The 16,511-nt window shown below is 49.7% G+C and overlaps 1 protein-coding gene across 2 annotated transcripts in view; it reads left to right on the top strand.

Annotated features, from left to right (window-relative positions):
- Positions 1-16,511, top strand: part of LOC125942913 (facilitated trehalose transporter Tret1-like) — a 132,555-nt gene that overhangs the window by 15,409 nt on the left and 100,635 nt on the right. Inside the window, exon 2 of one of the 2 annotated variants that reach the window (XM_049661168.1) lies at positions 11,007-11,205. The exons of the other annotated variant lie outside the window; for it this stretch is intronic. Within the exon in view, the coding sequence (XP_049517125.1) occupies positions 11,037-11,205 (169 nt within the window). The 5' untranslated portion in view covers positions 11,007-11,036. The remainder of the gene's footprint in view (positions 1-11,006; positions 11,206-16,511) is intronic. 2 annotated transcript variants of the gene reach the window in all.

The raw sequence follows: 16,511 nt of genomic DNA, 5'->3' as shown, positions 1-16,511 counted from the left end.
GTACTGCCGAAGTGTTAAGCTCCAACGCAAGAGACGGCCGTTTTGAGGGGACATTGATTGCAGCCACGTAAGAGGACAGTGGTCCGTCTCGATGGTGAACCTCGAACCCGCAATGTAACAGGCTAGTTTCTGCACCGCCCAAACAACGCAGGCACATTCTTTTTCAGAAGCACTGTATGCTTCCTCGCGAGCAGTGAGCTTCGTCCTGGCAAAGATTACAGGGTGCTCCTCGTCATTATCTCTCTTTTGACAAAGCACAACACCCATTCCACGATCACTCGCGTCGCACTGAACAATGAACGGCTTAGAATAATCCGGCGCGCTTAACACTGGTTGACTCGTCAGAGCCCTCTTCAGTGTACAGAAATCCCTTTCCTTGGCTTCGTCCCACTGTATGATTTCTGGTTCTGTTTTTCTCAGCGCATCTGTCAGAGTGCTTGCAACATCGGAGTAACGCGAAATATATCTTTCGTAATATCCTGCTACTCCGAGAAATGACCGAATATCCCGTTTAGTGCGAGGCTGTGGAAAACTTTCGATCGCAGCTAGTTTAACCTCGGAAGGCCGGCGGCGGCCTTGACCAATCACATGACCCAGGTAGGCCACGTCGGCACGCCCCAATTGGCACTTTGTCGCTTTGGCAGTTAAGTTAGCTTCGGGCAGCCGGGCCAGTACCGCTCGCAGATGCGTCAGATGTTCTGCCCATGATGCCGAAAAGATCGCGATATCATCGAGATACGGCAGCGCAAAAATCTCCATACCACGCAACACCCTGTCCATAAGGCTAGAGAAACAATAGGGAGCGTTTTTCAATCCAAAGCTCAGGACCTTTGGTCGAAACGTTCCCAATGGAGAAATAAATGCGGCATACCTACTCGCCTGGTCTGTCAACGGTACCTGCCAATAACCCCTGACTAAGTCTAGTGTAGATATAAAATTGGCGCTGCTCACTTTCTCAAGCCTTTCTTCGATATGAGGTATAGGATAAGTTTGATCTTTCGTGATCAGGTTAAGCCTCCGGTCATCAATACAAGGGCGCGGTTCCTTGCGGGGGACCTCAACTAAGATAATAGGTGAAGTATAATCACTCTCTCACTGCTCTATTACGCCTAGCTCCATCTTTGTTATTTCCGCAGCTATGACCTCACGCTGGCGTGGTGAAACGCGATACGCCTTCGAACGCACAGGCTCTGATGAGGTTAATTAAATATCATGGACAACTGCGGTCGTCAGTCCCGGCTTGTCCGAAAACCAATCTCTAAACTCATACAAGAGTTCCCGCAGCTCCGTCTTCTGATGGAGGTCGAGCTCGGCTTGCTGTACGAGGTTATCTATGGTTTCGCCTACGCTTGCTTCCGTTGCTGGCGCCAACTCTGGAAAGTCAAGCGGCATTTCCTCTGGCATGTTAAGGGACATGTTTACGACGGCCTCCCTCTGCCGATAGGGTTTCAGTAAATTGCTGTGGTAACCTGATGAGTTCTTCTCTTACCCGGAACTGCTACTATGTAGTTCGTGTCAGATAATTTCGAAACAATGTCAGCCGGTCCTTCCCACTGTACTTGCAGCTTCTTTTTCGGTGAGGGACGTATTATCATTACCTGATCTCCTACCTCGAAGCGCCGCGCCCGAGCCGTTCTATCGTATTAAAGCTTGTCATTACCTTAGACTCTGCGCATTTCTCGTCCTGCCAACTCTTGCGTCGTGTGCAGCCGATCTAACAAATCTAGCACGTATTCAACGACCGACGGATCGTCAGCCCGGCCCTCCCAGGCTTCCCGAATGATCCGGAGTGGTGATCGCAGGGAACGACCATAGACTAACTCCGCCGGTGAAAACCCTGTCGACTCATGCGGGGCGGTTCGAAGGGCGAACATAGCTGCTGGTAAGCAGCGTTCCCAATCTGTTTTGCGATCATAGCACATGTGTCGCAACAGACGCTTCATTACCGAGTGAACCTTTTCTACGGCGTTGGACTGGGGATATATACCGAACTATGGATAAGTTTGATACCGCATTTTTCGAGGAATGTCGACGTTAGGGCGCTCGTGAAAACTGTTCCTTGGTCCGGCTGAATTTCTGCTCAGAAACCAACTCGCGAAAAGATGTACAAAAGCGCGTTCACGATCTCAACCGGGCTTAGCTCTTTTAAGGGCACTGCTTCAGGGAACTTGGTTGTCGGGCATAGTACCGTAAGAATGTGGCGGTAGCCGGACTAAGTTGCGAGCAAAGGTCCTACTGTACCTAATACAAGTCTGCGAAACGGCTCCGTAATTATTGAAACAAGTTTCAAGGGGGCCTTAGCCTTGTCCCCGGGCTTTCCAATGCGTTGGCACGTGTCGCAGCTTTTTACGAATGCTTCTATTTCCCGAAAGCACCCGGGCCAGTAGAATTCCTGCAACAAGCGGTCCTTGGTTTTTCGAATTCCAAGGTGTCCGGACCAAAGGTCCCCGTGCACCAAGTGCGGAAGATCCTGGTCGTAACGCTGTGGCACTACTAGTTGATCAAACTGGAATCCTTTTCTATCGCGATACCTTCGATAGAGAACGCCTGCCCTCCTTTGGAACATTATGTTTTTCTTAGCTGTCCCCGCCTCACCGTTGTGATTAAGGTTCCGAAGAGTGGGGTCCCTTTCTTGCTCGGTAACCAAAGTGCAAGTTGTTACGTTTAGCAACTTTCGCCTGCATTCCGTTTCCCGAGATACTACAGGTTCCCCGTTCAGTCTCAAAATTGCCGCCTCTTCATGACTCAGTGCGGTGGCCTGTTCTTTGGCCGATGCGCCTTCAACGACCTCGCTTTCACTGGTAACCTCATTAGCGCTCTCTGAGGGTTCCTTGTGTAAGGCTGTGTCCTCCTGTGCTGGCCTTGCGCATGCTACCTTTGCCGCGAGTAGTCGTGCCTTTGATCTGGTTAGAGCTTGCACTATTCCCTCGCCGAAAACGAATCCCCTGCTCCGCAACAACTCGTCGGATATGGATATTGCGGTGGAAGGTGCGCTGACACGGCTGCTTCGGTGTCGAGAAAGGACCCTCAACGTGGACTCTGGCTACTGGTAGACAAAGACTGTTAGCCTCTGCTGCTTGCTTTATCCAAGCGCATTCCCCAGTAAACTGACTTTGTTCTACGTATGAGGGATGAACGACATCCATCGTGGCGGCTGAGTCCCGGAGTGCGCGACAAGGCTTGTCATTCACTACGAGATCCCGAATGTTCGGTTCTAACAATCTCATGTTGTGATCGGTATTGCTCACTGACAAAAAGACAACTATTGGATTTCTGCAACGGAGGGCAATATGTCCTTTCTTTCGGCAGTTAAAGCACACAACTGGCTTTCTAGCTTCGAAAGCCTTCTTTTGTTGCGCATCCTTGAGTTCTGGTGGATCCTCTTTTTCCTCTCTGTTCTTCTCGTCAACACTGGTCGCTGACTCCGATTTCTCCTTTCCTTTATACGGTTTCAACCTTGACCAACGCTCCTCCTTGTCGGATTTGAATCTATTCTTCTTCCTGAGTGTCTCCTTGCTTTCAGGGCCCCGGCGCGATACGTATTCCTCAGGAAGCTCTGCCGTCCTTGCGACTGTCTCTACGCCTGGCCTATCCTGCACCCAATACCTTATGTTTTCTGGCTATCGGCGGAAGAATTGTTCCAGCCCAAAACACTCTACCACTTTGTCGTGATCACCAAAAGCTCCGGATCCTTTTAGCCACTCCTTCATGTTGGCCATCAACGAGTACGCGAAATCGACATAGGACTCGTTTCTGAATTTTCGGCCTCCCTGAATTTTGTTCGGAATGCTTCCGTCGATAACCTGTACTTTTTCAGAAGACTAGACTTAACTTTGTCATAGTCTTCTGATTCTTCTTTTTCCATGCGAGCTATCACGTCTGCAACCTCACACGGCAGCAACGTCAGCAGACGCTGCGGCCACGTGTCTTTCAGAAATCCAGCCTTCTCACATGTACGCTCAAAGTTCAACAAGAAGAGGCCCACATCCTGCCCGACTTGGTATGACTGCATCAAGTCCTTCATTTCTTTCTCGCGTTCTCTCGAGATGGGAGTCGCTTCTCCGGTATTCCGAGCCTTCAAAATCTCAAGCGCAATGTGCTTCATCTCGAGCGCATCCCGTCTTTCGCGTTCCTCTCTGGCCTCACGTTCTATGCAGTCTTCTTCTTTTTTCTTAATGCTAATTAAGCATTCTAGTTCCTCGTCGTCTGCCCCGAGTGCCTCAATCGCCTCAATTATTTCTGGCTTTCTCTGTCGCTCTGAAATTTCTATGTTCAGCTCATTGGCCAACTCTAGCAATTCCAGCTTCTTTAACGCCATCAGGTTCATGGCTGTCCTTAGTGCTTCTATTTCTTCACTTTTACACGACCGTGACGTACTCTAAAAAAATGTCACAGTTTCGCCCTAAGAGCGAAGCAATGAATGCGATAGCAACACAGCAATGTCATACGAAGTAAGGTGAGCGGCTTTGGTAGCAATATGAATTGTAGTAAACATGAGCTGATTAAGTAAGCAGGTGTGCTGCGGCGTAAGTAGACCGACATGAAGAGAGACTCGATGACCACGAGAAGGCGCGTGTGAAACGGTGGTGTTGATGAGAAGCGCTTCCCGTGGGCAGCGCGTGCGAAGGGACACACCTGTAGCGCTGCACTGCCGATCCGTGCAGCATTGCATGTGTAGCGTGCGTCGGAAAATGTGGCCCAACTATTACTAACTGAATGAACAAGCGTGGTGTGAGCGCGCACAAACAAGCATGAATAGATCACACTGAATGACTGCAGACAACGACTGTCAAAACGCTGGCAGCAAGCGCATACGCCGCAGCGGCGAAGGTACGTGCGGTCTATCGCTTCAACGGAAACTGAGCAGCGAATGCACGGCGCATAAAGGTCAGAGCCGTGTGGAGATAAGAGACGGTGCGGGGGAGCGACGAGCGCGGTTGTTGGCAGAGTAGAAGTGCGCCCCCCCCCCCCCGCTCTCTCCGGCGCTGGCTTCCCGCTTCCTTGCTTGCGCGTGGGAGATTGAGTGCGTTCGCTCTCCGTGATAGCGCGCGTCCCAGCACGCTTCCGCCCGGGCATACGGCGCGCGGCGGAGATTTTATCTATAGGGAACCTCACGGCGACGGCGACGCCGACGGCAGAAATCCGGTTGAAGTGTCCATATAATTGCTATCGCAATAAAACACTCGTCAACGGTTACTATACTATCACTGCTTTTGTATACTTCCCCCAAAATTATAAAAAGCCTGGTGATATCTCAGTGAAGAAAGGCCGTGCACTCACCAGCTGCCATCATGAATCCTGCGACGATCGTCCCGAAGTTGCTATCCAGAGACCTTCTTTCCAGGATGAAACGTGGTCGATCCCATTAGCTGCCAACCATTTATTGCGACGCCGGTTCCTTCAAGCTCGACCGGCGTTACTGCTGGGTAGCGTGGCGTTCTCGGCAGGCTGCCGGCGTCCGGTAGACCATGGCGACCAGGCAGGGGCAAGACGATTTCTTAGTGCGAAACTTGCACAGTTTATTTCAGAGTTGATGAAGAATTGAGAAGGGAATGAATAATACATGGTGGGGCCGCCTAAATAGGCCTGCTAACATCGTAGGTGGGATTTCGCTCACGTCAAAGTCACGTGACAGGTACTAGTCGAGGTGCGGCAGCAGCTCCCTCTCTCCTAGGCGACGTTTCGGGGGCTTGAGGCTTCTGTCGTGCATCGTTCGCTCTCTGGGCACTCTCTGGGCTATGCCTGGGCGCAAGTACGCAAAGGGTGGTAAACAATGCGACACGAGGCCTCGGTGGTACACAGTTCGGGGAAGGCGGAACCCCTCGCCTGCAAGGCACACACACACACACGAAGGGGCCCATAAATCACTGCGACTCGCCCGCCAGATTGAGGACCACTCGAGACAACCATAGCAAGTCAGGGGTTCATCCTTTGTTGGTTTAGGCATGGGCCTCCGATAATTCCCCCTGCAGGGCGTCACATGTCGATCGTAATGAACGGGCTGTCATACGTCAATCGCAATCCTTTTTGACACGGGGCGTGACATGTCAATCGTAACACAGGACGCCGAACGGTTCATTGCGTGCACAAGGGGCTTGTGGTCTGTCAAGACAGTAAATGCACGGCCTTTTAGGAAATGTCGAAAATGTCTGATAGCCAGGTAAACGGCGAGTAATTCACGGCCGACCACGCTGTAGCGGGACTCCGTAGGCTTCAATTTCTTGGAGAAAAAGGCAAGTGGATGCCACGCATTGTCGATGAATTGCTGCAGAACGGCACCAACGACGGTGTTTTAAGCATCGGTCATGATGGCAGTAGGCACCTCTGGCTTTGGGTGTCGAAGCAGCGTGGCGTAGGCGAGGACAGACTTGACTCTCGTGAAAGCGTCGGTGGCCTCTTCATTCCACTGAAGCACTTGTTTACGTTTGTTCACCAGAAGAGCCTCTAGCGGAGCTGTAAGTAGTGCGCAATTGGGGATAAATCGGCGGTAGAAATTGGCGAATCCGAGAAATTGCCGAAGCTTGGTGAGTGTGGTCAGTCGGGGAAGGTCTTCGATGACGCGAACCTTGGACGTCAGTGGTCGAATGTCGTTAGCGTCATGATATGACCGAGGAACTCTAGTTCGGGTTGACCGAATTCGCTCTTGGCGGCGTTGATAACAATTCCGTTACTGGCAAGGCGTGAAAACAACAACCGCAAGTGGTGAAGATGTTCTGCGGAAGAGCTTGCGACGAGAAGGTCGTCAATGTATGCAAGAACAAAAGGCAGACCTCGGGTGACGGAATCGATGAAACGCTGAAAGGATTGGCCCGCGTTCCGTAAGCCGAAAGGCATGCGGATAAATTCAAAAAGACCGAAGGGTATGGTGATGGCGGTCTTGGGAATGTCTTCTTCAGCGACCGGTAGTTGATGACAGGCGCGAATGAGATCGATCTTAGAAAAGATCGTCGCACCGTGCAACGCTACCGTGAAGTCCTGAATTTTCGGGAGAGGGTAGCGATCAGGAACTGTAACGTTGTTTAGTGCCCGGTAATAACCGCATGGGCGCCAGTCTCCCGTCTTCTTAGGCACCATGAGAAGGGGTGATGCCCAATTACTGGAGGAAGGGCGGATGATGCCAAGTTGCAGCATGTGTTCGAACTCCGCGCGAGCGATCTTGAGTTTCTCAGGGGACAAACGCCGGGGTCGGAAAAAGAATGGTGGGCCGAATGCGACGATGTGATGGCACACGTCATGTTGCACCGGTTGCGTCCAGTCAGGCAGGCGCGTCAAGGTGGGAAACTCGCGTAGGAGCGCGGCGAAAGGTTCGTCCAACATGGCAGAAATAGGCGCGATTGGCGTGTGCCTGATGATGGGACGCCGGGAACGGATAGCTGGGTCACGGAGTCGATGAGATGGCGTTGTTGGACGTCGACAAGGAGTCCGTAGTTATGCAAGAAGTCTGCTCGAATGACTGCACGACGGACGTCTGCAACCAGGAAAATCCATCGAAACGCTCGTCGAAGGCCAAGGTTTAGCATGACGGAGCGTGACGAGAAAACTGGAATGCTGGTGCCGTTGACGGCTTGCAAAAACGACACAGGTGTCGCTTTTCGGTCGGAATGGTGAGCGGGGAGAATGCTGACGTCAACTCATGTATCGACTAGGAACCGTTGTCCCGTAACTTTGTCCGTCACGTAGAAAAGGCGACTTGTGTGTTGGGCCGGACCACTCGTCCCCGTTAGAGGTCGGCCAGCCTGTTTTCCTGCCAAGCGCAGGGACGCCGACAGTGACGAGCATCGTTTCCAAAACGGCGGTGGTAGTAGCAAACGCTAGACGTTGTAGTTGATGTTTCATTGCGCTGGCCCCTGCGTCTTGATTTGCGGGAACTACGGCTGCGTGGGCGACGAGTTGACGTGCGCCGATGTTCCGCTCCACAGATGATGCGTTCCAGACGCTCACACAAGGATTCGAGTGCAGATTTCACTGCCGAAGAGCAGGGAAGGGTTCGCAGGGCGGTTGTATTGTCACCCAGAGACGATGTCGTGGCTGCGATGGTTGGGGTGGCTACTTCCATGACTTTGTCGGCCAAAGCAGCCAGCCCGGTAAGATCCATGGTAGAGGCTGTCGCCAAGACCATTTGCACGTTAGCCGGAAATCGTTTCAAAAACAATTCGCGCAACAGCGCGTCGTCGATGGATCTCGCGTTGTTTCTGAGCAGCTGCCTCATTCGGCGAAGAAGTGGACTAGGGCGTCGGTCGCCGAGTTCTTCAGCAGACAGAAGCTGCTGGATGAGAGAACGCTGTGAAGTTGCTGTGCGCTGTAGCAGGGCTGCCTTGAGATCGTCATATGCGGTGGTAGACAATGGGGCGTTCAACAAATCTACTTCGTCAATGGCGGCGGGCGAGAGCACTGCAACGGCGTAATAAACTTTGAGGCTTGAGAGCGGATACCAGCGACTTGAAATTGCGATTCGGCCTGAAGAAACCACACCGAGGGATGCTGGTCCCAGTACTGTGGGAGGCGGACGGCGATGGCCGAGCAGGAGGGCTCACCGCGTTCGTCGGAAATGCGCTGACCAGCGCAATCAAGGAAAAGGACTGGCACAGTCCTTCTTCCGTCACCGATAAAGTATACGTCAAAACTACGAGAGCAGGACCTGAATCATGGCAGGAGGGAGTCGTTCAACAAGCCCTCAGCCCCGGTACGTATGTCGTGAAAGAATGCGACGTCGTGCGATTGACCCGCGCTGATTACTTGAGACAGCGATGGTTCATTGCACCGAGGCTACCTATGCAGAATGAAAACTTGAGCACGCAGAATGACCACATAGCCCTTGAGAGCATCGAAACAGCAATTGATCCTATTCCAGTTGAGAAGTGGCCCAACCCGGCAGAAGCTCAAGATTCCCAAGAGCGCTTTAAGAAACCGCCTTGTGCCATTAGCAAGCATGACGATACGCTTGCGTCACCAGCAGCTTCGAGTAATCACGATACACTGTCCAACAGGAACGCGGAAGCTTCGAGCTACACCGAAGAATCACGCATTATGGATGCCGAAGATACAGCACCCACACTGCGGCGAAGAAATCGCGTCCGAAATCCACCAGACAAGTACATGGGTGAAGATTACAGAATAGAGCCCGAGTATCCCAGACTAATTACGGAATTTCTGTTGAAAATGCAAGAGTGTCATTTACCGATAGACACACCTCATACTGCCGTAACCGCTCCGATAATGAAAGCTATAATAGAAGCGTACTTCATGAATAAAGCATTCACTACAACCACCACCCTCCATTCGTCTGCATTGTTCCGGCCACAATTATAGAGCAACGACGAATGTATGATATTATTTCAATCGCTATACCTGGGGACACGGGGCGGTAAAAGCAACATTCTAGTCCTAATATAGTTATTTCGCTCCTTTACTGGGCGTTATTCCAAAAGGTAAACGCCACTAAAAAAGTTTTCGCAGTTTCACCTGAAAGGCGAAGCATCAATTGCGATAGCAAATTGATGCTTCGCAAAGAGCTATACGGAGTAATGATAGCAGCTTTATCAGCTGTATAAACTTGGACATGCAGCAGCACCGGCAACACGCAGAACTGTTGTCGACGCCGCCGGCGTTTTGCCCGCGTTCGCTCAAAATGCGTGCGGCGTTGGTGACTGTTGCCGGAGCCTCTGATATAAATAGGCACTTGGTGCCGCAGCTAAACGTCGCCTCCCTTCCCTCCCTCCCCCCCTCCCCCACGGCCTCTCGCGCGTCGGAAGAAGGCACGTTTGCTCTACATATATGGTGATTGTAAAGGAGGAAAGAGACGCCTACTTCTGCAGCCCTTAAGCGAGCACAGCGCAGAACGCGCGTTTGTTCTCCGCCGTGCGTTAACTCCCCCTGAAAGCGCGCGTCCCTCGCGCTCTTTCACTCGCACATACAGCGTTCGGCGGCGCGCGGCGACGATTGCATCTCCATTGACGTCATACGGAACCTCACGGCGACGGCGACGGCGACGCCGACGGCAGAAATCTGCTTTTGAGTGTCCATATAATTGCTATCGCAATAAAACAAAAATCATGCGAAGAAAGCACGTCGATTAATTATAATAATGTTTTTAGTCTACGCTCAGTACCGTTTGCTCAAATTTACGAACTTGTTTTCGCTGATATTTATTTAATTCCTTATTTTCAGGCTCTCAACATTGCAGCGGCTCGCCAATCCGGCCTTCTGGCAAGAAAGTTTGGAGACCTCGCGTCTCGATAAATGTACACCCGCAAGATTCTAGAGGCGGACAGCCTATCACAAATTCTTGTTCCCTTGCCAGGATTTTCAGCATTACCTTTGCCTTCTGCATATTAATCTCCACTCTACTCGTACATTTGCTTGGTAAGGCCCACGATCATCTGTTGCAATTTGTCCCCAGCATCGGTGAACAGTACAATGTCATCTGCGAACCGAAATTTGTTGAGACATTCGCTGTTGATCCTCACTCCTAATCCTTAACAGTCTAAATGCCGTGAATAGCAATGGAGAGATTTTGTCGCCTTGCCTGACCTCTTTCTTTACAGAGATACTCTTCATCTTTTCCTGTGAAGAATTAGCCTAGCTGTAAAGCTAATTCCACACGGAGGAAGCTGCAGCTTCAATGCGTAGTCCGCGAGCATCATTGCATTCCGCCGCCATCGAGGCCGCGATCGAACTCGCGACCTTGAGCTCAGCAGCGCAGCGCTTTAACTGCGCTACCGCGGCATGTCCGCCACAGAGACGACGTAGCCGTATATACATATATTACCAGTTGGCAATATTCAGTGCCCCATCCCCAAACGGAACGAATATCTTCAACATTGAAACTGAAATCTTTGAAATCTGTGAAATCCTCACGGTTTGTTTTATAGTTGCTTTCTACTCCGAGGTGGGTAACAATTTTGCAATTTCGTGTGCTTCAATGAAAGCAACTGTGTGCGCGTAAACAATGAGTGATTATTTTATACAAGAACTGCGGAACACTGCTCGATTGTGGCGACATCCAGGTGGCGGCTACCTTGGCGTCGGTCTCCCTGATGGACGTGGTGGGCCGACGTCGGCTGCTCACCATCTCCTCGATGGTGTGCGTCTTCTCCATGGTGAGCATCGGCGCACTGCACCAGGTGGCCAGCAGTGAAGACAAATCGGGCGGCATAATGGCCAGGGAGCGCATGCCCATCATTTTCCTGGGACTCTACATTATCGGTATGCATGTTGCTCATGATCCCAGCCGAAGCGGTGTATCATACATCCAGTACGTATATTGTACGACGCTAGATGCTATAACGTACGCAAGTCCACGTGACCTACTACTGGCCGCTTGCGAAAACAGAGCGTATCAAGCTTGTGGAAGAGCAACCTTGTCGGCTCGCCTTCGCTTGCTCCCCCATCATCCTGGTGCTCACAGCAGATCACGTGACCTCCAACACACGGCCTGAGCAGAAGGGGCTTGGCGGCTAGATCATTCTCACGTTCGCCCGACCGTCATGCGCATGCGCGAGAGACATCAGGGGACTATTGCTTCTCGAAACATGCCTTTTCTTAAGTACTACGGAGAAGGACGCGCCTTGCTTCGTTTTTCCTAGCTGAGCTACGCTGCGATACGCCTAGAGTTACTATACTGCCTCTAGGGGACAAAAAGAAAGGGAATCGAGGGGCCCGATTTTTATTAAGCATATCATAAGAAGCCAACAAACAATGACACCAAGGACAACATAGGGGAAATCAGTTGTACTTACTAATTCAATTAAAAATGATAAATTAACAGAAATTAAAGTGAATTAAAAAACAACTGTCCGCAGGTGGGGAACGAACCCACGTCTTCGTCTTACGCGTGCGATGCTCTCATCATTGAGCTACCGCGGAGCCGTTTTCCCATCCACTTTCTGGGGTATTTTGTTTTACAACTAGAACTCACCCTGGGAGTGTTAGCCAGCGTCACCACTTTTTAATTAGTACGTACAACTGATTTCCCCTATGTTGTCCATGGTGTCATTGTTTGTTGGCTTCTTATGATATCTCTAGGGGACTAGCTACATATAGGGCCCATGCATTGAAATCGGTAACCGCAAGATCGCCCCCACGCTGCTACGCTGAGGTTGACATCTCCTGAGACGCTTGCTAGACTAGGCAATAGTGGTAAATTGCAATCTGGCAATGTATAACTTGTAGTGGTGTGATGTGGTGTGTGCAGCCGTTTTATGTGGGTGGGGTCGGTGTTGGCCGTGCAGCTCACAGTTATGAAACCGAAGGAGGATCCTGTTAAAATTTCCGGCGGTATGTGGTTTTCCGCGGTCACGCACTAGCGAAAATGCCGTAGCTGTTAAGGCTTCCCTGTTTGCTGTGGCAAGTGCCACTCAACGAGGTTATGAGTTAGGACCTCGAAGCCGTGGTCGCAGATTCTTCGCTGGCGATACAGGTGGCTTATTGTCGTTCCGTAATTCTCCTCGCATGGGCGTTGTATGTTGCTGAAGCCGCGGGGAACTTTCTTCGTTGAGGAGTGCTTTTCTCGTCGCGACGATGGACTGATTTTTTTTTACAAGTACTGATCCAGGAGGGCACATGTAACCGACAAACGGAGGCATCAGGAGTGCACCCGAGGTTAAAATAAAGCAGGCGGCGAAGGATCTTCAGGGCACCCAAGGTGCAGAGGGGGGATCAAAGCTGGAAGCAGGGCGGTCCGTGGGTTGGGGCCGCCGAGGTCGGAGCGTGCCAGGGAGTGTTCGCATACAAAATTGGCTGTCCGCGATAGGAAACAGCCGATCTTCTGCTCCCTTAGCACGCGCGGTCGAGATAATTTAAAGGCACCTGCGCCCATGATCTTTCTTTTGTCTTGCTGCAGTGAGCACGATGAACCAGAAGGATATGGAGGGCATCCGGTGGAGTCGCGAATGCGAGTGATGGCATACATAGCTCGCGTCGCCGGGTTATTATGTGTAGATATGCTGCTAGGTACTAGGGACCCTGACATTGCTTAAATAATACCAGAGTTGTATGAACTGTACGCTTAATACGCTTTGTTACGGTACCTTAATGTAATGGGTCTAGGGGACGTTAATGATATTGCAGGCGTTCGGGAGTTCTTGTTCGTGCCGCGTCTAAGCCCCCCCACCCTCAACCCGCCTTTTTTTCTATATATATATATATATATATATATATATACACATATTAGAGCACTGCACGGGCTGATTTGTTCAGCCCGGGCCCGGCCCGGGCCCGTTTTTACGTTGGGCTCCCCGCCCGAGCCCGACCAAAAGGTTTATGGTGAGACCCGGGCCCGGAAATAATCTGCGTTACCCGCCCGGCCCAGCCCACCACCCGTTTACCTTAGGCCCGAGACCGGCCCGAGACCGAAAAAGACATGCTGTTCAGAGTCGAGAAGCCCGAGGATAACTCGCGGCACGTGACATGCACACCACCAGGAGCCCGGCCCGGGCCCGCGTCAAAAAAACAGAGCCCGGCCCGAGCCCGGGTCAAAAAGCACATGCCGAGCCCAGCCGGAGCCCGTGAAAAAACTGCCCTACCCGGCCCGGCCCGGCCCATGGGCACGGCCGGGCCCGGGCTTTCGTGTAAGCCCGAGCCCGTGCAGTGCTCTAATACATATAATCCCTTCCCATGACGGATTGACCGGTTAAAGTTGTCAACTTGTTAATAAAAAGTAACGGTCATACGCATTACCGTAATGAACACAATTCCACGATGAGATTGTTTCCTTTTGTTTCGTTGTAACACTGATAACTGTACGTAAAACCTCATTTTGTATTTGTCAGAGAAGCCGTGTGGACATCACAAGCTTAATCAGGTATGCAATACACATACAAAGCAGCTGCTATAACATGAACTGCGACAGTGAGGGCCACACAACACATACATAATTACAGGTGAAAACACAGAGGGAAGCTTCAAAATACGCTCTGTATTGCTGCAAAGTATACCATATAAGCACACTAAATGGTAAAAAAAGCAATGTATCAATGTCCCATTTGCCTCCAGGATTGTAGGTTTATTATCAAGTTTATTATCAAGTGCAAGTTTATTCAAGTTTATTATCAGCATTTGTACAACAGAAATCTGCTAGCTAGCCAACCTAACATAAGGTGCTTGCCAGTCGGGTAGTTAGAATAGCACAATCGCAAAATTGTTTGTATCATATCTTTTACACTGTACAACGACATGCAAACATTATACTACAGCAGCACTAAGCATGATAATAATAACAGAAAATTGCTCAACGTATGTTCGCGGTAATATACTAAATAAGAAGTTGAACAAATCAAAAACAAGCACTACATAGCCTTATGCAATCTAAGCATACAATGGAAATTGTCGAACAGTTGTCAGTGCCGCTTCGTGCTGTCTCGTCTCGTGTTTATTTTGCGGTAACTTCCCAACTCATGAATCACCAACTGACTGACAGCCACGCTCTTCTAAGGTAATACCAAGTTGTTCCCAGCTAACATCTGGTTGAAAAAAATAAGAATATATCAGAAATGCAGTACATAATCAAGATTACTCACTATACCGAATAACTGTTACACACCATTTCTCTCATTCCATTCACCATTGTCTTTTTTGCGGTAACATTCTGTAAACTTTTGCTTAGTTGTTAAAATATTTCTTTTACGCGGCGTCTTTGTTGGCGGAGTCTGCACAGCGGAGTTGCCGTGGCGAGGTGTACGAGTCATCTGTGAGAAAGAGCATTTTTTACTTGGGAAATGGCCGTCTTTATTCCCTGTGGCTTACCCTCAAACACTTCCTTGGTGACTTGGGTGACACGCCCGCAGTCAAGGTGTGCTGGCTGCCTAAGCGCGAGAAAAGAAATTAGATGAATGTTCAGCACCAGCGCCATTGCTTCTTGCCTCTCACCTGCATGTGCCTTCGCGACATCTTGGCTTGCGGAGTGTGCATGAGGCAGCTGCTGAGGCTAGGTGCAGGCATTGTCTAAGATAGAAGAAAAGGCCATTCAAATGGGAACTGTGGACATAAATGCAGTTCTTATGTCTGCTTCTTGCACTGTTCTTGCCTAAAAGTCGTCAAATATAGTGTCCACAATGCACCAGCACTTTGACTGCTTTTGCTTTTTACCTGCAGGTTCTGCTGTGAGATTTGTGTGCAGCATTGTAACACTTGTTGGAGGCATTTGAAGGGGTAGCCAAAAGCATTAAGAATTATTCTTGTCTGCTGCGGGGATGCTTTCAATTGCTTAAATGCAATGGTAGCTATCACTACTGGTGCAAGACCTTCCGTATCTATGCGGCAAGTGACATAGCTTTAAATAGAATTCGTTCTTTATTAAATCGAAGCTTTAATAAAGCACACAATAGAATAATCACACAAATAAAACAAATAATAAAGTAGATAAAAAAATAAGCACACAATAGAATAACCTGCGCATCTGCGCAGACAATTGTAAAACACTACAGTTTACAGTGGCAGTTGCACCGAAAAGAACAATGGCAACTGAAACGCCACGCTACCCAGACAGATAAGAACAATGGGAACTGAAACGACACGCTTCCCGGCCGTCAACATGGATAGGCCGCAGGTGCAGCGCACGGTAGAAGAAGTGGCTGCCGTACGCGAACATAAGCGCGAGTGCGATCGTGCCCGTAAGGCCCGTGTATCGGCAACGGCATGCAGTCCGCAAACTTGTGAGTGTGGACGTGTAATCAACGGCTACATGATCTAAAATCAAGGCTATGCACCTTAACGAAATGTCTTCATTCAACTTCAACATTCAAAAAATACAATCCTACATAAGCAATTAAATCACATATGCATCGCATCGGGTCGCTCTGCATTTATTGGGTTCGTAGCGTGGTCATTGACTTGATTCAGTAGATTCGTTGATTCAGTTTGCATGGGCGAAAGCTTCGCGTTCAACCATCTTTCTTTAATATTGTTTCACAAGGTATATGTTATGAATACACTAGATGTGAACCATTTTTTGGATTGACCTCAGTGTGGAGAGAGCGCCACTAAATAGTTTTTTTTTGTTGTTGCGTGGCTTGTTTTTTGGTTTGTTTCTGAATTGATCAAGCAGCAGTTCCATGATTCCAAGTGACTCATGTGACTCCATGTAGTGACAATCATCAACTTTCATACTGCAGAACACATTTCCTGACCCATTGTGCGCTCTCCCATTACTCACACAATTCCTCAGATTAGTCTACCTATACTGACTTACTTGACCTCCACTAGAGTCTTGCATTTTGAAATACCATTTTTAAACAATATCGCTCGACAATTCAGAATTTTGTACCATGCACTTCTGATACTCTGCATTCACCGTTTTTGCTTGTTGTTTCTGACTAGAAATGTTTTCTTTAATTTAGAGCTTAAATTTTACCTTTGGAGCTTACAGAAAGGCTTGTTATTGCATATTGCATATAACAGGGAAACATATTTCATTGGAGATTTACAAAGATGCAACAGCAGATTGATGAATGCAGCTTGCAGTGCGATTAGACTGAATGAGCCACAAAAAAGAGGGTATGAGCCACACGTGATTT

Source organism: Dermacentor silvarum, chromosome 2, assembly GCF_013339745.2.
Source record: "Dermacentor silvarum isolate Dsil-2018 chromosome 2, BIME_Dsil_1.4, whole genome shotgun sequence".
Classification (NCBI taxonomy): Eukaryota; Metazoa; Arthropoda; class Arachnida; order Ixodida; family Ixodidae; genus Dermacentor; species Dermacentor silvarum.
Note: the sequence above shows the minus strand (reverse complement) of the source record. Positions and strands in the feature narration are given on the sequence as shown.